Source organism: Triplophysa dalaica, chromosome 17 (assembly GCF_015846415.1).
Source record: "Triplophysa dalaica isolate WHDGS20190420 chromosome 17, ASM1584641v1, whole genome shotgun sequence".
In the NCBI taxonomy this organism is placed as follows: Eukaryota; Metazoa; Chordata; class Actinopteri; order Cypriniformes; family Nemacheilidae; genus Triplophysa; species Triplophysa dalaica.
The window spans coordinates 159,039-184,895 of record NC_079558.1 but is presented as its reverse complement, the minus strand read 5'-3'; the positions used below and the strand labels follow the sequence as shown (position 1 = coordinate 184,895).

Below are 25,857 nucleotides of genomic sequence, written 5' to 3'. Positions count from 1 at the left end.
GGACGACTCCTGCCTCGTCACCAAAGCCGGGCCCTTGTTAGGGCTTGGCGCCCACTTACTCACTGAGTTTTTTGTTCTCCCCGGGTTTACTTGCAGCCGATCGCACACTCCACTGGACTGTGCTCGGCGAACCGACCTCACACCCTGGCGAGGCGTGAGGTCGTACACATATACGACAGCCGTCACCACTCTCAAACCGACAGTGCGTGCCGTTGTCCCGCCAGGCAGGTAAGCAGGCGGAGCAAAAACCTTCCCTCCGGGGACTCCCCGCGACATGGTTAGCTCCGCCAGCCGACGAACCACCCCCCGTGGGAATGATGAAGCAGACCGTCCCCTTGGTCACCCTGTCACAGTCCCTGGGAGCTCGAGAGCTGCCCACACTGTCTCGCTGGCTAATGAGGGCGGTCCGTCTTGGTTACTCGATCCAGTTCGCCAGAGACTCACCCAAGTTTCGGGGCATCATCTCTCCCTCTGTCAGAGGCAGGGACGCCTCCGTACTTCGGGTAGAGGTCCCCACCCTTCTGGCAAAACAGGCATCGAGTTCGTCCCTCAAAACCAAGATGTTCAGTGGGTCACCACCCGCACTTCATCGTTCCCAAGAAAGACGGCGGGTTGCCCCCAAAGGCTGCGTACCCTGAACAGAGCACCTTCACAAGCTGCCATTCAGGGTGCTCACACAGAGGCGCGTCCTGACATCTATGAGGTGTCAGGATTGGTTCGTGGCAATCGACCTGAAGGACGCTTACTTTCATGTCTCGATCCTCCTCGACACCGGCCGTTCCCACGGTTCGCGTGCGAGAGGCGGGCATATCAGTACAGAGTCCTCCCTTTCGGTCTGTCCCTGACCGCCCTTTCTCCCTGAGAGGAGGAAGGCGAGCGGGTACTAAACTATCTCAGCGACTGGCCTATCTTGGCACACTCGCGAGATCTGTTATGTACACAAAGGGACCTGGTGCTCCGGCACCTAGGTCGATTGGGACTCCAGGTCAACCAAGAGAGGGGCAAGCTCTCCCCAGTGCAGAGCATCCTCTTTCTCGGTATGGAACTCAGCTCTGTCACCATGTCGGCACACCTGTCCGCAGTTGTGCCCAACCAGTGTTGAACTGTCTGAAATGAACATTTTTAGGCAGACAGCGGTCCCCCTGAAACAATTCAGAGGCTCCTGGGACACATGGCGTCCTCGCGGGCTAATACCCCTCGAGTTGATGCACATGACACCGCTCCAACACTGGTTTCAGAGTCGAGTTCCGAGGAGAGCGTGGCACACCGGCAGCAGGCGCATGGTGATGCCGCCCTGCTGCCGACGCACCATAACCCCTAGTCTTTATGACTTTTTCGACGGACTCAGGTCCCTCTGAGCAGGTTATGAGGCAGGTCGTGGTGACGACTGAAGTCTCCCTGCAGGGGTGCGGTGTAGTGTGCAACGGGCACGCAGGTGGGGTGTTGGACGAACCCCCGCCTGCGCTGGCATATCAATTGCCAAGAGTTGTGGGCTATGCTACTTGCACTGAGCAGGCTACGGCCTCTCGTGCGAGACATGCACGTGCTGTTCCGAGGACAGCACTATAGCTGTAGCGAATACAGATCGTCAGGGTGGCGTTCGCACACAGCAGCTAAACACAACTTGCTCGACGCCTCCTCCGGTGGAGTCAACAGGTGACTCGTTCCCTGCAGGCCACACACCCCGGGCAAACTGAACTAGACAGCCGACGTGCTTTCTCGCCAGTTTATGCCTCGTGGAGAGTGGCGACTCCACCCCCGTGCAGTCCAGCTCATTTGGAGGCTGTTCGGGTAGGCCCAGGTAAAACCTGTTCACCTCCCGTAACACCACCATTTGCCCGCTTGATAGTCCCTGCCCTCGGCACGGATATCCTTGCGCACAGCTGGCCGCGGGATGGGCGGAAGCACACCTTCCCCCCCCCAGGAGCCTTCTTGTACAGACTCTGTGCAAGGTCAGGGAGCAGGAGCACCAAGTGTTATTGGTTACACCACACCGGTCTAACCGCACTTGGCCTCAGAGCCGATGCTCTGGACAGCGACTCCCCCTGAACCATTCCCCTGACAGAGGACCTGCTCTCTCAGGGGAAGGACACGTTCTGGCATCCCAGATCAGACCTCTGGAACACCCATGTCTGGTCTCTAGACGGGACGAGAAGATCCTAAGATGGCTACTCCCCCTATACGGCTGAGACCATCACCCAGGCTAGGGCCCCATCTACTAGGCGGTTACACGCCTCTAGACGGTGCCTCTTCTCGTCCTGGTGTCTTTCTCAACGAGAAAGACCCACTGAGGTGCTTGATCAGGATTGTGTTCCCCTCCTCACGAGACTGGAGACTAACATCTCCCTTCCACACTGAAAGTGTATGTAGTCGCTATTGCCACTCATCACGACTCAGTCGGTGGAAAGTTTCTAGGGCAACACGACCTGGTCACCAGGTTCCTAAGCAGCGAGAGGGCGGAATCCGCCTCATCTCCGCTCCATACCCTCTTGGGACCCTAAGTGGTCCTGGGGAGCCTCAGGGCCCCCCAAAGAGCCCCTCGGAGGTTCCGATCTTCCTCATAGAGTAAGACGGCCCTCCTGACGGCGCTCACTTCTTTCAAGAGGGTAGGGGACCACCGAGCATCCTCCGTGTCCCTGGATTGCCTTAAACTCGGCCCTGGAAACTCTCACGTTATCTTGAGACCCAGGCCCGGATGCGTGCCCAAGAAGTTCCCACTACTCCCTCCGGGGCCAAGTGGTGAACTTGCAGGCGCTCCCCATAGGGCAGGAAGACCCAACCCGATTAGTGTTGTGTCCAGTACGTACTGGACCGCACGCAGAGCTCTGAAGCTCTGACCAGCTCCGTGTCTGTTGGAGGACAGCAGAAGGGGAAGGCTGTCTCCAAACAGAGGCTGGCGCACTGGGTCGTGGACGCCGTTACGACGGCATTCCGATCTCAGAATCTCCCATGCCCATTGGCAGTGAGGGCTCACTCCACACGGAGTTTAGCCACCTCCTGGACACTGGCAGAAGCGCCTCTCTAGCAGACATCTGTAGAGCTGCGGGTTGGGCTATGCCCAAACACCTTCGCAAGGGTTAACAACCTTCGCGTAAACCCGGTGTCAGCCCACGTCCTGCGTGGCGACATGTAGGACTGGCATCCGGGGGGGCGTATGCCTGCGAAAGCACCTTTCCACCCTCTAACAGGTTGGGTCAGTGTGCTATTTACCTTTTCTTCTTACCCGAACACATCGCTAAGAAACTGGTACCTCACCAGCCTCCCTTCTTACCCAGACACTGGTTAAGAATAGGCATTCCATCCATCACCAAACAAGCACCCCCTGGGGGCTGGCTGGGCAGAGCAGCCTTCCCCCTTAGGCCGGGATACCATGTGAGCTATCACAGATAGCTCTAACCGGACCTAGTGCTACCGGACGTCTGTAACACCCCCTCCGTGGGCTGTTCCGTCTGATGTATCCTCATGAGAATGGTTCCCACTCCTGGTAACCCATGAGCTTCCCCAGGTGGGCCTCCACCTCGCGGTTAACTACTCAGTCCGCACGTTCCATGCGTTCTCCTCCAAGGACGAGACCATACCTATATCCACCATATTCCTCCCCACGGGTAGGAGGTGGCCTCTGTAGCGCTTCTCTGATTAAGAGTCGCGCTTACCCGGTGTAAACTGATCTGGATGGCCTCTCGCCTATAGAGAGCTAAGGCCCCGTCCGTGAAAGTTACCGGTCAGGGCTGTACCCATCTTTCTCCAAGAAAGCTCTGGAACCCCCCGACCACCACACTGGAAGGTTACAGTCTCACGAAAGCTTCGAGATGACACGCCCAGGCTTGTTACCGTCGCTTCGCTAGAGATTGTGACGCGATACAGCGTTGTGGCGTTTTCCATAGGCAACCCCATCTGTCGTTCTCGACACAACGTCGAGAGACCGACAGAAAGGGAACGTCTTGGTTACGTATGTAACCTCAGTTCCCTGATGGAGGGAACGAGACGTTGTGTCCCTTATGCCACGAACACGTATCGTATTCTGCTGCAGTTTGAGAGGTCTCAGGCTCTTCAGAACAAAGGTAAGTGAATGCTGCACGCCGGCCTCTTTTTATACCTGATTTCCGGGGGCGGAGCCCGGCATGCAAATTGCATTCGCCAAATTTCATTGGCCTTTTCTATAGTAGTCAGAGTTGATTGGTTCTCAAGGGCGAACCCCATCTGTCGTTCTCGACACAACGTCTCGTTCCCTCCATCAGGGAACTGAGGTTACATACGTAACCAAGACGATTTGATTGTTATTATGGGAATTGTATTGGTTTAAATGAACACTATAATCGTGTCTACTGGTATGTGATGGATTCTATTGGTGGGGTGTTATCTGGCAGAGTCATCCTATTAAAATAATGCCCAAAACATGCAGGAAAACTATTTTGTAAGGGTTTTAAAGGGGGAAAAACGGTGTTTAATGGTATTTTAATGAAAATTTCTATCTTGGTTTCTATTGGTTTTTTTTCAGCAGGGATGTGTAACATATATTAGAAATCAGCGCTGCATTTTGTGTTCTTGACATAAATTAAAGCTAAAATATTTAATCTAAAAATGTCAATTTTTTACCTACCTATAGGTTAAAATAACAGACCCTAGTTTAATATTAACCCAGCGATTGGGCTTGTTCATATTTCGCTCAACCATGTGTTAAAACAACTCGGCATCTTTAGAATACAACAAATCATAGTTCACGTCGAATACTATTCATTTATTTTTTTAAATCAGGGCAGTTTTTTAATAAATTCAGTCTTGAAAGGAAAAGTCACAACAAACGTCTTCAAAGTGCTTTTAAATATTTGACTTTATTCTGTTTCTGCTTGAAAAGCATCAGGTAAACACGTTTCCTTCAGATCTGAGAAACACTAGCTGGATTAGATGACGAGCATGCTGGTGTTGCCAATATCTCTCACACTGGCAGTACGACACTTGTACACATGAAAGGAAGATATTTGTTTTCCCAACATGTCAGTCTTACAAAGCGTTACATCATAAAAGTGTGCTGGGATCTCAATCTCTTTGATTTAATTTCCACTCATCTGAGAAGTGAGGGTCTGTCTCTGACTTTGATTCCACTTAATTTGAGTAAGAAAAGTGTTTTAGGACAAGACCAGCGGTCCAGGCGTTACTGTCAGCGCTGACTCAGTAATGTGAGTTTTCATGGCCAAGTCTTTTTAAATTCCCAAATAATCCGAGGTGTCTCAAGGCATCAGCTGCTGGGTAATTTATTTATGCATTTTTGGCAGACGCTTTTATCCAAAGCGACTTACATTGCATTTAACCTATACATTTATTCTTGGATATGTAAAATCCTATGGGATTGTACCCACAACCTTGCGTTGTTAACGCAACGCTCTTACCACCGAGCTACAGGAAATGCAACAAAGACACATTATGTTTAAAAGTGGCACTCACCGATATTTGTGTCAAGATGTCACACTTACACTTCGAGATTAGTCTCTTAACATCTTTAGAGGTTTTTTGAAGATGAACTACTCCGATTTTCTGTCTTTCCCTTGAGGAACAGAGTTTACATCAACTTATTTTCTTAGATGTGTTTCTCCTTCTGTGAAGATCTACCTTCAGTTTCAGTACGAACTGAATACACTGAATACGATCCGTGGCTTAATTGGGAGCATATTCATGTTAGAAAGGAAGGAAACATCTTCAGTGTTTTTAAACAACATTGAATTTGGATGTACTATGTATTTTAATGTGTAATGCGGAGGTACAAAAAAACAGGCTTCAGTCGGACTCAGGGTGAGAATTCCGACTAGCTGTCGGACAAGGGCAGGGTTAGAGCCTTATTTTGAAGCCCGCAAAGGGCTGTATCATGTCTTTGAGATCATTTAAAAGTTACAAACAGCTGTGTGTTGTTGTACTTGTGTTATTTATCGGCTGTACATATTTGTATTAGTTCGATTTGTCTGAAACGTAGATCTCTGAGGAGAAAGATTGAGGGGATCTGTCTAAAGATCTTAGGTGACCTTTAAAAACACAAGGTGTTCTTCACAGATGGAAAATGGCTGGCATTTAGTGTAATTGACTTGCTTCGCTCTTGTAATCTCTATTGACACAGTATTTTCGAGGGACCGGAGTACATTCCACGTTCTGTTATCTGCATCTCTAATTAGGTCCATATTCATTTGAAAGACAAACAGAACAAGGCACACAGGCTGAAGTCAACACCCACGGAAGGAAGGACCTTGTGTGCAGCGTACAGCGTAAGAAGCATCTACATGAAGATCTGTGATGTGTTGTTCATGGATGACTTAAGTTGTGTTTGTTCTATAATGGGTGACAAACAAACCTGGAAATGAATTCAAGTGCTTTCCTGTAGCTCAGTGGTTAGAGCATTGCACTAGGAACGGCAAGGTCATGGGTTTGATCCCAGGAGATTGCACATACTCAGATATAATGTTGTACATTATAATGCAATGTAAGTCGCTGTGTATAAAAGCCTCTGCCAAATGCATAAATGTAAGTGAAAATGTCTGGATGTTCATTAAGTCTGTCATTTTTGTTTAATGAAAACATGCATTCGGTGGGACTGCATACAGTGTTTTGGATTTTAGGGTATAATATGTATCGACTTGCCTCCTCTCTGACTGGCGGTTTGATGTTCCTGCTGGATGTATTGACTGTTTTCACCAAGACAAAAGAGGTTTTGAAGATTTGTCTGTAAAGTTTATCGCCCATTATTGGTCCATTGGTGAAGTGTTATGGTCACTCCCCAACTTAAGAATCAAACAGCAGTTATTGATTTGTTTTCTGTAGACTTTGATGTCCGACATGCTGCCCTTATTTTAACCACGCAGTCCTAAAACGTCGATTTTTCTCTTGTACTTTTCACACAAAAGCTTAATGTATCTGAGCATGGAGATGTTGGAGATCTGCCCAGATTTCTCAGCTGTGTTTCAAGTATTAACTTGACTCCAAGAGGTTTCGTCTGAAATTGTTTAAGAGAAAAAAATGGAAGCAAATGTGACACTTGTTAAAATCCATAGAGGATGGAGATGTCAAACAATCTGGATTTGGGTGAATTTGATGAGAAATGATCGAGTTTATGTTGTGAATATTGACTTTTATTGCAGATTTGACAAATCTGAGACATGCTTGAGATCTCTTCTAAAACTATCATGGAGACATTTGTGAGCAAAAATCTAACGTTTCGGCCTTCAAACTTGATGTCCAATCTGATTATATCTCGCCCCCTCACTTTCTCTGTGCCTGTACGGTTCACCCGCTGTGTAATTCCCAAATGAATCTCACGCATTGGAGGTCTTTTGTTTACCTGCTCTTTAGGTGGATCTGTTGAGGGGGATTAGTAAGTCCAGGGGTGGCAGCCCTGGCACGGCAAGCCTGATTGGCATCCCACAATGCACTGCCGAGGCGTGACATCCTTCCAAAGCAAAGAACGGCAGACACGTTTCACAGAGCATCTACAGAGTGTTTATGTGCGAAACTTTGAGGGCTTGCCATTCTGTAGTTGTATGAAACGGCGTTTCATTCAATTTTCCCAAATATAGGAATAAGTCTGATTAAAGTGCCACTTGAAGGGGGACAGAGAGATGCTTTTTACAGTACTGTATGGCCTGCCATGCAGAAAACTTGTTAAATTACGTTGTCATGTCGATATGACGGCAAAATTACAAACCGAAAATCATCTTCTTACTTTAGAAGAGTACCATCGTTGTGTGACAGCCTAAAAGGGGTGAAACACTCGCTCAGGGTTGCAATTTCAAACATGGCATTTTCAAAAACACAGGTTGAAAACATACTGTAGGTTGCTTTTTCACACCGCATTTCAGTCTCAGATAGCTGAACAATAGCACACATCTAAAGCAAAGCATGTTTCAGATATCGTCTATCAATTTCACGCTTATTATAACCGAGATTAGTTTAGGCACCAATAATGAATGCAATAATACTTCACAGCCAGCTTCATTATCCAATCAAAGCCTCACGTTTTGATAAGTGGGTCCAAACCCAGATAACTCTTTAAACTCAAACCCACACTGGGCGTTTCATAATTATTCACAAAATTAATTAAGAAAGAGTTTTAAGTACAGCTTTTAACGTTCAATTCATCTCTCCCGAAACTCTCCCTTGGGGCACTTCATTTCGCTCACAAGAGGGAGTTCCACAAAATGAAAAGAAGCGTTGGAGTGAAAGGAAACAGACTGCTTCACAAGGCCAGCAGGCGCTGTCTCTTGAGTTAAAATGCTTGTGTTTCTTGGCAGATGCATCGTACGTCTCCGCTCATTGATTCTGATGTGCCGTGGGACTGAACTGGGTCACTTTTTATTCCTTTGTTTCTTTGATACCAGTGTTGGCAGGATGAGGTTTGAAATGGAAGGGTGAAGCACCCCATCCAGAGACTCGGTAGGTTTGTCATAAATAAAGCGAGTCTAGATTATCAAGCAATTACGGAAAGATGCCGCAGAGTTTTGAAGCCCTAAATGTAATTATCTCGCAGCATGTGATATTGTTGTGCTTTGTTTGTAAATAAAAGCAAGCTTGTTGTTTCCTAGCGTTTGGTTTTATAAGGCTACAGGCGGAAAGGCATCTGTGCTATGATGTAAGTACTGACATCAATATTAAAACCCGAAATGCTCCGTTGAGGGATGATGAAGGGCTTTTGGGTGCAGTTTGCTTTATTATTGTCTCGATGTTGTGTTCAAATGAGAGTAATAAGGTTGTGTAATGGATTTTCTATTTAAATTGTTGTGCCGCGTTCTGTCAGTCAGGATTAAATCAATTTTATTGTTTTATTTTATTTATTGGTATATAAGATTTTCATTTATTTTGAATTTGTTATTACTGGAATAGTTCACCCAAAAATGGTACCCACTTGAACAATTGGAAAGTCAATGTGGACCAATTTTTGGGTGAACTGTTCCTTACATTTTATACAAGTGTTAAGTTATTTATATAAAAATATCCATTTATTGACTAATTTATTGACAACGACTAATTGTGTTAAATAATTAAACTCAACTTAAATATTTCTTGTCATAATCGTGCACGCCACAAGAGTAACTGAGATTGATTTGTGTAAAGTATAAAGCATTGAAAACCAAGGGATTTGCTTTTGACATGACATACAGACTTTTTTTATTCTCCTTTTAATACACATTCACACTAGTTGTACGCAGCCCAGTTGCAAATGCATTTCTACGAAACTACAATTTTCAAAACGCCAATAAAACACACTTAAATTGAAATAAAATTAAAATTGAATTCTCAGCAGGGAGTTCATTTCCCCATGTATTAAATCCTTAGCCGGATTCGCCTGAGGTGTTTTACATATAGCGTGTCGTTTCTTTAACTCATTTAAATTTGCAATGAATGTTATGAGAGTGAAATTATTTTTCCAGGAAAAGCAACTTTTTTCTACACCATCTTCCTCTTCCTTCTGAATGTTCTCATGCGCACATGGTGCTCATATTTGAAATCATGTCAACGAACAAATGAAGTACTAAATGAAATACCCTATGCTGCTATCCATACTAATAATGCTGTTCAGTATTCTTTCTGTCAAACATTTTTTTGTAATTTTAGAAGAAACATCTGAAGTGATTCCTCAATACAGCTTGCTCATTCTTCATCGTCTTTCCAGGCTGCTGTTCAAAATCTTCATTCCTTTTTTTAAAGGGCTGTTGATGTGATAAAAGGTCTGTAAAAATTGACAGACGGTCTAGCTCTCCCTGAATATAATCTAAAGCTAGTGAAGCATGTCTGATGGAGGAGGCCAGCGGATCGACTCATCTGTGTGCAGTCATAACCCGATGTCTCCAATGACTATACAGTCTCATTCATAATGAAGACGCCGTTCTGTTTCCTCACATAAATAAACTGATTATTTTCTTGGTCACATGGGCATGACAGGAAATTAAATTGATACAAATTAGAATGATGCGCAGCGGGTGTGTTGCAAATGACCTCGAGCTTTATGACAAATGCATGCAGAGGCTGTTTTCAGCTCGACTCTTCTAGAGCTTTTAAATGTGATGTAATGTGATAAGTTCACATGTCTGGAAGCTGTTGTCACTACAGACCTCAGCGTGTAGCGGCAGTAAGTACAGGTAGTCTGATAGGTGTTGTGAACGATTCCCCAAATAACGCCATTCGCTTGGAAAGCGTTTGCCATATTCAAAATGCGTTTCACATGAAAGCTGCTATTTTGTTATTCACAGCATGTTTGTGGCTGCCTGCACTTGAAGGAAACTTTCGTAAAAAAATATTTCCATGTTTTTGAGCCAAGATAGTTGATTTAAAGGAGGCAATTTTCTCTTGTTAAAGAAACCCGCAAAATGTACTTTTATTTTGCTTTTTTGCCTTGGCTATAGATTATTAAATGAAACCATCTGAATAGCCAACTGTTTTTGAGGGGAATAAAGGCAGAGCTAAAATAAGGTTTCAGCCAAAAGAAAAGAAATTGATTTAAAAAACACTCAGTATAGCGCTGAAGTTGAGCTGCTTTAGGATTAAACTTTATAATGGAACCATGGACTGATCAGCATACTAAGTGTACTAATAGTATTCTAATATTTCATTATTATTAACCGTTTTTGATTAAACTGCAGGTATACTACAGGTAAATTATAGTCACATAAATCAATGCTTGTAGCAAAGAAAAACTAATTTACAAAAATCTATATATACTTGTTTGTGAAGTATACTTGTAAGTTTTCTTTATGTAAACTTACAGTAACTTATTTATTATCTTTAATATACATTTCTATGATCGCTCTGGACGAAGAAGATCAGGATCAGTTCTACTGGTAGCTTGAACATGTACGTTTATAAGAAAGTAAAACTATGTAAAAAGTATTTAATAGGCCATTTAAGTATACGCCATTATTGTAAAGTAAAGACCACTACACTTAAAATTTAAATTAAGTATCGACAGTTTCATCATACGCACGCACCTGGCCTGAAGTCAACTTATGTTCTGTGTTTGGTTATAATATCATTTTTTTTTTTACATTTCATTTATATTCATATTCAATTTATTTATATAGGGCTTTTCACAATTTGTATTGTTCTAAAGCAGCTTTACAGGAGCAAATAAGAAAAACTGAAAAACACAGAAAGGTAATAACAACACAGTGCATGGTGTTTATATGAATATTAACATGAATATTTTATTGTATATCATTGTATTAAATTAACGGTCAAACAACAGTTATTCATTTATTGCCAAGGTCTACCGAGGGTTAAGTTTGGGCCACATCACATTTGTTTATGTTGATGGTGCTGAAACTGTCTATACTTCTCTTATACTGACAGAATGTTTTTTTCTGTACTTCTGAGAACTTTGTGAGCTAGACTGAAATCATACTTATTTACCTCAAAAGAAGTACACTAGTAGCATGCTTTAATAAACTTTAACTGTTTTTTTTTGTATAACAAACCGTCTGCCTTAGAATAATAGACGGCAAGCACCAGGATGCTCGTTTTCGACCTCTCAGTTGAACCTGAAACGTTCAGTGTACTCCATGTTGGCGATAAAGGTCTCAGTCTGTCATCCACAGCAGCCATTTGTCATGTGTAGGTCATTCCAAAAGCTTTCACTGTCTCTGTTTGATGCCTTTATAACAACAGATTATAGATAATGTCCTCTTGTCTCCTAGCCTCCCAGTCCTGACATCAAAACGCATCAAACTCTTAACCTTTCCTAGAGTTATTTCTGTTCTTTGACCCTGTTTTACCCGACTCAGGGTGAATACAGTTTACAAAGGATGTGTCACAAAGCAAATTTTGTTCGTTTTTTTGTACTCTGAACTGGGATTTTTTGTTACTTTTGTGTCTGCAAAAAAAAATTTTTTCACATTTAAATATGCCACAAACTACACTTGATGCATTTTTATCAAGTCATGTTCTAGATAAAACAAAAAAGATGTTATCACCAGCTAATAAAAAACACTTGCAATATCAACTCCAACATGTTTTAGGGCGATTAATTTCATGCCTGCTAACAGCAACATGTAGACTACACTTCCACTGTTGATTTAGGCAGCTCGAATCCTCTTATCTGCTTCATGATCTCACGCTTTTAATTATTAAGTGACTGAGCTGAAAGACGGAGCCTTTAATGGAGGCATGCATGCCTGTAGTCATTAAAACATCTTTTATACACAACACAAGCAGCTAATTCAATATGGACGAGAGACACATGAGAACTCTTTCTGAAGGCTGACGAAAAACCACAGGCCAGACGCATCTTTGAGTGTAATAAATGAAAGCTAATGTACAAAGCAGACATTGTAAAGTGTGTTAGTGATCAATTGCTGCACAGGGTTATCAATACACCATATTTGTGTGTCTGTGTGTGTGTCTGTCAGATCTGAACGCAATAGGAACAGCCATGTTGATTTAGCGAACAGATGCAAATCTTCAGTTCACGCACCATTAAATGTTTTAATGAGCAGATCTCATAATCTCCCTCTTCATTTAACTCCCATAATGCATAATTCATCTAAAAAATGAACAGATAGCAAATGACGATGACTGATGTTTATCCTCCATGATGTTGATCAATTTCCCTTGTGGGTGGAGCTTCTTGTAGTTTTTGTGATTTTAGTATAGACGGTTTCATCGCAGACACACGCACCTGGCCCGATGTTAACTTCCGGTCTGTGTTTTGTTACAGTATAAGAATTTATTTGATATTTAATTCATTTTAGATTTTATTGTATATTAATTGTTTTCAATTACACTAAAACTATACTCAACAGTTGTTGATTCTATGCGGAGGTCTTGTTTATGCCGTTACCTCTGAAAGCGTCTATAGGAGATATTTACAAATGTAAGCTTGTCTACTTTTGCCTCGCTATCGTCATCTCTATTTGAAACTAAAAATTGCAGATTACTTTACGTAGTTATCTTGACATGGGTAGACATCAAACCAAGTCAAACTGACATTTGTGAAATAATGCTCAACCTATAAATCCTTATTGTAAGAGAATAACAGTTTACCGTTTGAATGGTTCATTTATTTTCCGAGATATTCATAAAAGGCAGATTACAGAAAGCGAAAGCTGAAATAAAGCGTAGCATCTGCTTCCCGTGCCAGTGGAAATGGCACATACATATTCAACCTGACAATCCGTCAACCCCTCTGGATTTCAGCTATGCCCGGCCCACAGCTAAAGCCAAATGTAATTAACCTTTATGAACAAGCCGAGTCTGTCGAGCAGAATTCGGACAGACGCTACAAAATGAAAGGTTAAATATGGCTCGTGTTTATGAGAATGAGCTTCCAGCTTCTTTCAACGTTTAACTAGTCAGAAGAACTTTTGAATGAAGCTTTGATAAGTTGAGCGTGTGAAATGAAACGCCTTTTGCCTCTCAGTGATAAAAGCTTAGTTTGTGAAGCCATGCTGTGGTGCTTTTCACTTTTAAAGCTGATATGGATCTTAGGACTGATACAGTTTTAAACACGTTTGTTTAGGAGTGCTTTGGTTTGTGGTTTAAAGGGATAGTTCACCCCAAAATAAAGATGTTCATCATTTATACATCCTCATGTCAGTACTGTATTTTTTCTTTTTCTGCAAAAGAACGCAAAAAATAATCATTGAAGAACATTGATAACAAAACAACACAAATGCACATTGACTTCTATTGTATGGACACAAATCCACTGAAACATTTCTTAAAATATCTTCTTTTGTGTTGCAGGGAAAAAGAGAGTCACGAGGGTGAATAAACAATGACTTGATCTTTATTATTGTGTGAACTGTCCCTTTAAGTGTTTGAGTGTTTTTGTGCCACGGCACATTGATGGTCTTGTTCTGCACAGTAGGAATGACCCAATTCATGCATAGTAAAACAGATTTGCGTGTTCTCTTTGTGTCATTCAGGTACACGCAGCAGCTGGGAGGGTTTGCTGGGACCTGTCCTGCCCTCACACTTTACCGCGGTAACATCGCTCACTGCTCCTGGAGTAACACTGTTTACTGGAAACTGGAAAGAGCAAAGACGAGCAGGTGTGTTTCTACACAATATAAAACCACACTTAAACCGCAATGTCACAACGCATAAAGCATGACAAACAGTGAGAAGTTGTAATATGCTAGTTTGAGATTTCTTTTCCAAGCATAGTCACAAAGCATCAGATCATATATCACTTTGAATGTCATCGTTCCTTTTATAAATGATTTTTTATTTAGATTTGGTTGGAAAGAAGATAACCTCTGCCTTAAAATGTCTCTCTTGAAAATGTGTTTTTATGCCAGTCCTGACTAGTTTTGTTATTCCTTTTATTTGTCTGCTCTCTCGCTAAGTGCATTGATTTGTGGATTTTTTTGACAACTTTATTGCAAAGTTTATACCCTACACGCAATTCTTACAGATACTTTTCTTTATTTCTTTCTTTCTTTCTTTACACTGTTGCCCTTTCACTTCATGATTTTTTGGCACGCATAGAACAGGATGATAATCGGTATTGCTTTTCCTATCATCATGTGATTCATTACATCATTCCAAATTTTCATGTAATCATCACTTCTAGATGTATTGTGGTCATTTCAGTCATTAAACAAAATCAAACCTCAGGAGTGACAAAGTCATCTAGCAGCAATTTGAAAGACTGACAGCATGATAAAAACATGAAAACTGTGATAAAAATCCAGGTTTACTCATACATTTTTTTTTTTTAGAACTTTTCCTATACATAAATATTCCTGTTGAATTGCTTGAAATGTAATATGAACAGAGCATATTTTCTGATTTTCATTTTGTGCAAATATAAAAAAATTATTTGAAATTTGGGAGAAATATTGTTAGAGGTTCACAGAATGAAACAAAGATGAATAGCAACACCTATAAATAGTAAATTAAGAAAAAGTTTTTTATTTAAAGTGTCATATATATATATACAGTACATGTACTGTATATATTAAAAAAAAAATTGTTACTTTTATTATTTGATTATTATTAATAATTATATTAAAATGTATTAAAGCAAATATTTGTTACAAACTATTATGTTACACAAACACATTATATAAACACAAACATTTATTTTGGAATCAATTCATCGTGACAGCCCTTGTGAACTGTGTAAATTACATTAACATTACATGTAAGCTTACTGCTGTTGCCACTGTGTTAATTTATTTTGGGACTATGAACACTCATTTAACCTTTGTAAACGGTTCACTTTGGTCTTGGTCACACAGCACAGCTTCTTTTGACTTGCTGGCTAACAACTTCAAAGCTGACTTGAATTCATTTAGTATTTTTCTTTCACTGCAGTTCTGCATTTTCTGTCACGGAGCACGTTTATCGTGACTTAAATAGCTTTAAACAAGCAGTCAGTAGCCACACAAACATTCTTCTCCATTGTTTGGTGTGAATGTAAGACTTAGAGTGGCCGCACGCCACACAAGCTTCTCTTCTGACAGAAACAGATAAATGAGCAGCGTAGGCGTGGATGAGAGAATCCCCGTCATCCCTTCCAGCGTCGAGATGATAACTGATATAAATCAAACAGAATCTTCATTCGGCCTTTATTGTAAAGAGTTGCTATGGGGCCAGAAGAGTTTCATTCAAATTTAATGGGGATGTCAGCTTTGAATGCTTTATAAAACAAGCCGTTTCAGATTCACCCTGGCCTTCTAGTATTTGGCCACCGTGATCACCAAAAACATGGAATTTTTAAGTGTGATTTTCAGGTCAACGGAAATGGAGGTGATGAAACAGTGAGGTAACTTTGTTTTGAAAAGTGCTGGGGACATAGATGAAAAAAACTTTAATAAATTGTTTCTGTGATAACTCGTTGGGAATATTTATCATTGTGGGCGGTCTGTTCATTGGCTTCTCCGCTTGTCAACTCCAACTCTCACAGTATGTGGTTCCCAAACTGTCATTTGGGGAAGGTCACTTGGCTGTTGCGGTGCATAACACTTAAACAGTTTATTACTACGACTAAAAATGTCACTGGTTCTTTGGTTTACGCGTTTTTGTGCTGAGACACTGGATGCACAAGCAAGCGGCGCTTCATACTGGCTGCGTTTCTGGAGTCGTGGCTTCCTGTCTTCCGCAAATATAACTTACGAGTGTGAGCAGTGGGAGATGGTGAGAAAGTGACGCATCCTTCGTTTTCAACAAGTTTTAGATATGAATTGTTTGTGTAAAATCAAACTTGCTTCAATATGTGGCTTCTATTCAAGTTTAATTTCACTCGGAACCAAAGATCAAGCAGCACATTTTGATTTCTGCTTTATTTTTGCCGCATCTCATTTCACAGCTTTCCGGCGAGATAAAGTTAAAATTATTTTAGGCCAGACTCTGCTCGAGTGCGTCCAAAACTGACTAATGCGAATGACAATATTGTGTATAATGCTTTCAACCATCACTGACAGTCACAGTGGGTTTCTTCCTATTGATTTTGTCTGCCAGGCGTTCGGTGGCTTTTGGAGTTGTGATTTATTCTGATCAATTTCTGTTCAAAATCTTTTGAAATCTCTTTTCAGAACTTCAAAGAAATATTATTTGTATACCTTATTGACTTACTGAACACACAGCTAAACGTGGCATCCTAATCAGTTTTATTATTATATAGTGTAAATTTATATTATATTATATTGCATCTTTAGCATCAATACAATATTATATTGTATACATGCAGTGCTCCACATTTTTAAGTTTTAGATTAAAAAAAATAAAAATCAATTCATTAGCGCCCATGAATAATCTTTAATTGCACATATAATATAGTATATATATATATTCATTCACTGTATGTAAATGAAGTCCCCCATCTTTGCTGGATCATTGTTCAACTTAAAGGAGAAAAACTGAAATAGGTTTCATTATAAACTGATGTGCAGAGTTTTCATTTCAGGAATCCATTAATGAAATTGAATAGCATAACCATTTCATTAGCAGACGGAGTAAATGTTTAAAGGTTTAATTATAATTCCTGACACGCATTACAGGGAATTGTCTTTTACAATATTTACTATTGATAAGCTACTAAAGACAATGTGGATTTAAGAAGACGACATCTGCGGAATATTGAGCATTTGTCCTTCTCATTGTCAGATAAGATACTGGAACTGAAGAAGACGCCCTGCACAGACGCCCTAGTGATCCATCCTGATCCAAACCAACGGACTAATCCTGAGGTTTGTCTTTCTTTTTTTTTCTTTTTTTATCCTTAAACCCGTGTTATAGGCAACATCAACATAATGGGTATCACTTGTCAGTTCATTTGTTTCCAGACCTTTGGTCCGAATGGAAATCATCTCAAGTTTTATTAGAGGGTGAAATTAAACTGATTTGTGGAAAAGGTCAAACTGCGGCAAAATCAAATCTGGAGTCCAATTAAGATGAAGTTTATAATGGTTTTACTTAGAGTGCGTTGTGCCGCTGTGCCCCATAGGTAATGGCTTTTAAAAACTTTTCTGACTGATTAATTAGAGACATTTACCCAGAATAATAATTAATTTGACCGTAAAGACTGAGCGAGGCTCCAGGCCAACAGAATGTGGAGAGTTAGTAATCTCCATCAGTTGGTCATGTAGGAACTGCGTAATTGGTCTTATTCTGAGTGTGTTTAGTGCTGAACACATCTAGATCACTTGATAATCTGCTATGTTTATGTGGCCTGTAACCTGTGTTAGGTTTTTGAAGTTACTGTAGATATTTAACTGTGGTCAACTGCAATATATATTGTAGACATTACTGTGCCTTGTTAATTTATACCATAGTATGCTGTAGTGTTAAATACATTACTAAACACTGTAGTATACTTTGGTATTTAATGTACAGTAGTATACTATAATAAATTATAGAAATTAGTATGCTTAAGACTTTGGTATTTAATGTACAGAAGTATACTATAATAAATTATAGAAATTAGTATACTTTGTTCATGTACTGTATATTACAATATACTATAGTTTTAACTGTAGTGAAATGATAAACTTTAGTTAATACTGTGGTGTACATTGGTATTTACTCTATTAAACACTATAGTAAATTGTCGTGTACTGTAGTACATATTAGAAATGAATACACTTTGTTCATGTACAGTATACAACAATATTTTGCAGTATTAACTGTAGTGATTTGATCAACTGTAGTAAATACTGTGGTGCACTTTGGTGTTTACTTTAGTAAACTGTAGTAAAATATTGTTAACTGAAGTGCATTATAGAAATTAGTATACTTTGTTCATAGATACTGCAGTATTCTGTAGTATTAACTGTAGTGAAATTATAAACTGCAGTAAATAAAAAAGTGCAGTTTGGTATCTACTATAGTAAAATTTAGTAAATGGTAGTATACTGAAATTGGTATTCTTTGTTGTAGTATACTACAGTATTATGTAGATTGAACTACAGTATAGTGCAATGATGAATTGTCTTAAATACTGCATTGTGCACTATAGTAATTTCCAGTATGCTGTTTTACTCTATAGTAATTAGAAGACTTTGTTAGTATACTGTATACTTCAGTATTTAGCAGAATGAACCATAGTGACTTGATCAACTGTAGCCTAGTAAATACTGTAGTATACTTTATTATTTACTCTAGTAGGGTTCAAATTGTTTTCCTACAGTTTACTAAAGTAAATACTAAAGCATACAACATCATTTTCTTCTTTGGTCGAGAAGAAACAGCCATACTATAACTGAAAGTGCTCGCTTTGTATTTGACCATTACGATCATCACATATAATCAATATCATTCGCTCTTTGATGTCATGCTGATATACTGTGTATTTGTGTCTAGGATGAGACTTTTAAAATCGACATGGATGAGGACTGTTCGCCCAAAGACAAGGGGCCCGTTGCATCTACACCCATACCTGGATCACCATGGTAACTGCAATGCTCATCCTCAATCTGATGCATCTTCTTAACTAGTGAATATCTCTGCAAGATAATCAGCAATACATTTAAAATGGCAGTATTGTAAGCGCTTGCTGTCTATAGGTTATAAGATCAAACAGATTAAGCATGGTTGTTGCATCTCATTTTCGTTATGAATGTCGTTGGGCATAGAGACATTTAGATGACGCATGTCACTGAATGATTGTTTGAAACAGATGCAATGACAGACAAACACAAACCTGCATTAGGACAAGGTGTTATGCAAGATGTTTCTCTCTGCCAGAGCAGTGTGGGCTTTCCCTCCCTGCATACAAACATACACACACAAACACAATTTCTTGCAGCTCAGCAGGCAACGCAGCTTAACGCTTTCAGCTTTTGTTGACTCACAGAGCCAAATTCACTGGTAAATCTTTGCATTTAACTCATACTCGAGACCCTCGGGCTTCAGGGGACTCACAGAAACACGAGCTGTTGCATAATTATCCAGTTCAGCTGAGATTCTTATTGGATATAAAAAAGTTAAGAGCGGAGACCCAAGGGAAATAAATCTATAATCTTTAAAAGTCTACAATGTAGAGATTAAGAAAATTAATCGGAAAGGAAACAGAGCGCACGCACCCTGAAGAAAAAGACCTCAGTATATCTCACACGTGCCTCCTCGTATGAAAAAAATCCCAGATGAGATCTCTTAAATATCTACATTTTCTCACAGAGATTAAATGGAAAAGGAAAACTTTTCCTTCAGTCTTCTGCTTCTCACATATTTCTCTTGTGAAAGAGGCAGAAATCTCATAAATGTCTCCATTAGTGTTTCAGAAGTGATCTCAATGTCGTAAACTGAGCTCAGATTATTGAGGATCTCAATATAAACTCAAATATTTCTCATCAAATTTACCAAAATAAATATTATTTAACATTCACATTTACATTCATTTTACACCCTAAACTCTTTGTGGATTTGAAAAATTTTCTCATTTCTGTTTCAAATTTTTCTTCTAAGCAGTGTTTAATTTTTTATATTTCAATGATACGCAACTCTGAGAACTCCTCAAAATCTGCTGAGCTTTGAAAGAGCAACATCTGAGGGTCTGAGATCTCAATGTCTCAAATGTCTTCATAAACATAAACATTTCTTTAGAAATTTTATCAAATTCTCAGGGGTTTTCATTTCATTGTATAGCTCTGTATTTTGACGGTATGCAAACAATTTGTCAAATTTTACTTATTGTTATTTATCTTTTTATACATAGAGTAAATTAAACCACTGATAACTTTTTTCCTGAAAACTGTGTCTTCCATTTTTTGTTTATAGTTATTATATATTATACACTCTCTGCATATTAAAGGTCCAGTATGTAATTTTTGGATGATCTATTGACAGAAATGCAAAATAATATACATAACCACAATATGTCTTCAGGGGTGTATAAAGAACTTTGAAGCATTGTGTTTTTATTACCTTAAAATTTGCTTTTTCATCTACATACACCGTAGAAATTTCACACAGTGGACTGGTTGTTTTAGTAGAGAGTATTGTAACATTGAAAAGAAATCATAACCTTTGAGTCTATAAGTCTATAAAAAAAATCTGAGAGATAAATTTGTCTTTGGTAAGAGTTCCTGGCCTTTAAAGCTTATTTTATGCTTATTGTTTTATAAATATACAGAGGTTTTACGGATATGATCCACAAACACAGAATCCCTGCAATATTATAGGAAATATAAATAAAGCATGTGAGCAGGGCCAGCCATCTGTCTGCACTATGAATAACTGCATATGAGCCGAGCGGATGTGCCGTTTCAGAGATTTTTTAATATCATGGGGTCAGTTCTACAGCACTGATGTGATGGGGAAGCAAAATGAAATGTCAGAATTGGTTTGTCATGGTTGGCATGAGGTTGTATCAAATTACCTCACAGACTACCGCAGAATCTATGAATACTTCATCCGACATGCACCGCGTCAGGCCCGGAATGGGTCTGAAATTATAAATGCGACGCCATATTATCCAGGACAGACATTTTGTGTCACTTTTTGATTTATGACAAGTACCTTAAATGCGTGATAGTCGATACTTGAGGTTGGAGTTACGGTGAATTTGATCTGTTTAAAATCTCCTGATCTGTCATCATGCGAGATGAGTCTGAAAAAGAAAAACGTCTGGTGAGGTGAAAACACATCACAGTCCAAACCAAACAAACCGATCTCAGTCGTTCAGAGCTCTTCTGTGTGACCCACAGTCTCGTCTGGGCCGCTTCGCTCTCTCTCTGGCTGATTTTTGTCATTCTGGTATCCGTTGGGATTTCAAAGCCATCTGTGAGCAAAACACAGTCAGATTGTTGCCGTCGTAACATCTGTTCTCTTCTGTCTAGGTGTGTAGTGTGGACGGGAGACGACAAGGTCTTTTTCTTCAATCCCACAATGCACCTGTCAGTATGGGAAAAACCGGTGGATCTGAAAGACCGTGGAGACCTCAACCGCATCATAGAGGATCCGCCACATAAACGCAAAAAAGACTCTTTAGGTGAGAGCTGATCGGATGATTTTATAAGATCGTTGTCTCATTCTTTTTCCAGCAACTAGCTGAGACTTTCACCGCTGGAATTTAGAAATTCAGGGTCACATTCAGAGTGAAGGGGATGAACTCCGCACAAAAGTTTAATCCTCACTGTGAGATAATGACGCTCGAGTGACATTAATACACCCACAAACCGCCGGCTGTACTTGTGGATTACGTAAAAACTCTAATCCAATGAAATAGCTCAACAAATATTGAATTAGTCTGGATCTTGTCTGGAAGTTATTATACGCTTGGCTTGATTTCCCAGCCGGCTTCTCATCTGTATTGATTTAGTTTTATTGCCGTTTCAAAGATATTATCTATCGATGACCTTAATCTATTTGACTTCTGCAATTTAAATATGACCGTTCGAGTGAATTCGTTCTCGGGTTACTTTATTGATGGACAACCTGACATGAATAATATGAGGAACAGCTTTTGTCGTAAACCTACAAGTGGTTATTGGTATAAATAATGAATCAACTTTTTAAACAAGTAATTCACACACATTTTCATAATTAAAATTACTTTATTGTAGACAGATTGAGACGTTTATTCTTGTGAAAGCAATGCTATTAAAAGTAGGGATGCAACGATTAAATTTTTTGGTCGATACGATGCCAATTTTAACAAACAACTATCGTCCAACACCAGTATTGGGCAATTGCTTAGTGGTTTACAATACTAGCTTGTTTTTTCTGCATTAAATACATTTTACTACGAATTAGATCAATTTAACGTTTTAAGAGAGGCACAAGGTAAGATAAAAATACTATAAGACAACATGACAATCATCAAAGGTGATTTTTGCAATCTTCAAAGGGGAATATTTATTTTATTTACAACATTAACTTATATTTGACTTAACATTGAACATTTCTTTAATGATTTAAATAAAGTGTGTGCTGTTGCTATTTAATCGCTCAGAGAAAAATATTGGATTATTCAGACGTTTAACTCATTGCCACCATGCAGTTAAATAATTAACTGTGTCGGCCTTTTTCATGCTATTGCCAATATGCCGATGATGTTAAATTAATCCAATATCGTCAGATTAATATCGGTGACTAAAATATCGGTGCATCCCTAATTAAAAGTAAGTGTTGTAAATGAAAATGTTCAAATTTTTTCAACAGATGATGACTCTCCTTTCGCTGATGATGATGATACAGATGAAGACTGTGGATCGAAGAGCAAACGCAACAAGTGAGTGATGTGAGAACACGCTACAGTCACAGATCTATTCTGATGCTTTCATTCACACAGGAGCATTTGACAGAGGCGTCGTGTGTCACTCATCCAGATAATCACGACTCCACGGGAAAGCTCTGGGTTTGGGATGACAACATCTGCACTCACAGCTTGCCGCTCATTTTCTCAAACGGTCTCTCGTGGAGATTATTTGAATGTAACAATTGGGTTTTTGAAGTGCTACCAAACGTCTGCTTGGAGACAAGAGCCTACAACCCCACAGTTTACATTTCAACAAGAAACACTAGAGTTTGTAAATAACAAAAGGTGCTAAACGTATGTTTGTAAAAAACCTGATCTGATCATTCTGTCATATTTTTGACTTCATGCTCCCCAATATCCACAACAATGACCCAAAGCCCCCTATTCAGAATATCTATACTCTTGGCATAACTACTAAAATAAGATGTAAATTATGTGGCTTGAGCTTATATTAATGCAGGTTTTGTCTTATTTTAAATAACCATGTAATCCACTTAGTAGGCCACGGTTCAGAAACCCAGTCTTATTATATACAGCCACTTAAAAAATTTAGAGACGATTTCCAAATTGTTTTCAGTTTTTCTGAATTTATTATTTATAGGTATGTATTTAGGTAAAATTACATTTTTTGTTTTATTCTGAAAACTACTAAACAATATTTCTACCAAATTTAAAACATATATATATGTATTTGGATTTATGTGCAGAAACAGGTTAACACAATAGAAATGATGCTCTGTACTTTTTCAGACCTCAAAGTTCATGTTCACTTTTAAGCATTACAACACTCATATTTTTACTTTTCAATTTAGAAAAGGTTGAAATTTATTTTTTGTGTAATAACCTGGATTTTAATCCAACCTTTAATGTGTCTTGTCATGCTGTCAGTCTTTTACATTGCTGTTGTATGAGGTTTGATTTAGATAAAATTGGACTGGAATGGACACAATATATCAAGTAATGTTAATTAAATGGACATTTGAAATGGTTTCTTGTTTTTTTTCCCACAGCTATACATGAATGAATAAATTATTCATATGTGTCTCTCTTTTTTTAAAGACTGGAGCACACTCTTGAATGTGATGAACTGAGTGGAGACAAAAGCGAACAGAAGGGTTTTTCTTTATCATCTGATCAGATGAGTCTACCGCTGGAGCTTCGAATCGGCCACTTTAGAGACATGCTTCTGGAACGAGGGGTAAGTACATCATTTACAGTACATGTATCTTTCATATCTTCAGGGTTTAAAGAAATACAAGAATTTTAATTATTTACTCATCTGCATTGATGTGGAATTTTGGGAGAACGTTCATGCATATTTTTATATGATGATAGTTTATTTTGACAATGAAAAAGTGATCTAGAATATCAGACTAGACAAACTCCCTTTCATTCATTCCCACTTTTCCCTTTTTTGTGAGCTCTGTTCCTTTAAGAAACCTTTATCTTAAGTTCATCTGCTGAGGTGAACCAGAGTTCTTCTTTAGTTTATCTCCTCTCCATCACCGAACACTTCTGCTCCACAAACCTAACAATGATCCTCAAAATCTCACTGAGGGAACACTTTGTACTGGCAGTGTGTTTGCACACAGTGTGTATGTTGAAATGAAGTAACGCAGCAAGCAGTAATTGACGTGAGTTTGTTGTGCCTGAGCAGTATTTCATCCCGCTTGTCTTGAACAGGTGTCTGCGTTCTCCACCTGGGAGAAGGAATTACACAAAATTGTCTTTGATCCGCGTTACCTGCTGCTGAGTCCAGAGGAACGTAAACAGGTATCTCACGACGGTCACGCTTCTGCTCACATCAGCCTCGATAAACGTCAAACATTAACCAAACTTCAAACTCAATTCACTCCACACCTCCACGAGTTAACCATTACTCTGTTCTCATAAGTTTTGTTGTTTAAACAACATTGGAAATGTAACAGAAATAGCTTTTTTATGAAGTCTTCATGTGGTGATATGTATTTTCTTGTAGATAATCTACTCAAATTTTCTTATTTGTTGAGTTTCTTTTTTTTTAAAACCTCACGTAGACAAACCAGAAAATATTTTATTCATAACAAACAAATGAGTTTGGCGTCAATACAAAAACAGCATCACATAACAGTCGAGCTCGAAACAAAAGACCCAAAACTGTGGAAGGAATGTAGCTCTGTACATTATATTTTGTATACTTTATACTTCCTAAATCTAGATTCTAAATGACTAAATTAAAAAAAAGTAAATGTAGATTCTGACTTTATATGAATCTGCTATATATACTGAATGTACAGGTATAACCTATAACTAGCGCTCTGTCTCTTCGTCCTCAGATGTTCGATCAGTTCGTCAAAGCAAGAATGAACGAGGAGTACAAAGAGAAAAAGTGCAAACTTCAGCAAGCCAAGGAGGAATACAGAAAACTGCTGGAGGAGTCGAAAGTCACGTCCAGGTGAGTTTAAAACAGCCTGATGTGTTTTGCTGATGCATTAATAAAAGCATCTCTAGAATGAAGCAGCGGTCTTCATAACTGAATTTAATAAAGTTCTGGTCCAGGTTTCTTCAGGGGCTTGTGTGTTTATATTAACCTTGTTTACTCCCAGAGGTCTCACACACAGAACATGAAAGAGTCACAACAAGGATGAGATTCAGATTGAAGTCTGTCTTTTTGTGTGCTCTTACTGTGTTCTTTTTCCTGATTAATTTATAGTGAACATAGCAGAAGAAATGTAAATCCAGGCACAAATATTAACATTAGAACAGTTCTTGTCAAACAATGTATATTTTAAAGGGGGGATTCGCCGTAAATACGTGTTTTTCTTTGTCTTTGGTGTGTTATAGGTTGCCTATGCATGTATTAGACATGTAAAATTGCGAAAATTTAAATGTCTGAACAAAAGATACGCAATAGTGAACTGGTCAATCATAGCACACCTCGCTTTTCAGAGCGATGAGCTTTGTAAAATATCAGTGCGTTTCAGAGAGGCGGAGCAAAGAGGAGATACAAACATGCACGGTATGTGGAAATTACAGCGTTTTTTAACCTTAAATTGTGTATACATATTGTATTACATCTAATGCAAACAAAAATATTCGTCTTAGCCGCGTCCAATGACCCCTTTAAGGAAGAGATCATCATACATAAATCATTATTGAGTAGATACAGTTAATATTATATTAATTGCTATATTAGATTTTTT

The 25,857-nt window shown here is 39.4% G+C and overlaps 1 protein-coding gene and 1 long non-coding RNA gene across 6 annotated transcripts in view; one reads left to right on the top strand and one right to left on the bottom strand.

Annotated features, from left to right (window-relative positions):
- The window catches only part of LOC130438559 (uncharacterized), an 81,670-nt gene that overhangs the window by 40,549 nt on the left and 15,264 nt on the right, over positions 1–25,857 (bottom strand). The window contains exons 2-5 of one of the 2 annotated variants that reach the window (XR_008909344.1): positions 20,935–21,025; positions 20,795–20,861; positions 19,118–19,182; positions 18,854–18,920 (exon numbers count right to left, since the gene is read on the bottom strand). This is a non-coding gene — a long non-coding RNA (uncharacterized LOC130438559). The remainder of the gene's footprint in view (positions 1–18,853; positions 18,921–19,117; positions 19,183–20,794; positions 20,862–20,934; positions 21,026–25,857) is intronic. The other variant, XR_008909345.1, reaches the window with a different exon arrangement.
- Positions 1–25,857, top strand: part of tcerg1l (transcription elongation regulator 1 like) — a 72,103-nt gene that overhangs the window by 43,816 nt on the left and 2,430 nt on the right. For all 4 annotated transcript variants that reach the window (XM_056770491.1, XM_056770490.1, XM_056770488.1 and 1 more), the window contains 8 exons: positions 13,896–14,021; positions 17,083–17,165; positions 18,778–18,866; positions 21,255–21,406; positions 22,579–22,648; positions 23,735–23,873; positions 24,359–24,448; positions 24,991–25,109. In XM_056770491.1, the coding sequence (XP_056626469.1) occupies positions 13,896–14,021; positions 17,083–17,165; positions 18,778–18,866; positions 21,255–21,406; positions 22,579–22,648; positions 23,735–23,873; positions 24,359–24,448; positions 24,991–25,109 (868 nt within the window). The remainder of the gene's footprint in view (positions 1–13,895; positions 14,022–17,082; positions 17,166–18,777; positions 18,867–21,254; positions 21,407–22,578; positions 22,649–23,734; positions 23,874–24,358; positions 24,449–24,990; positions 25,110–25,857) is intronic.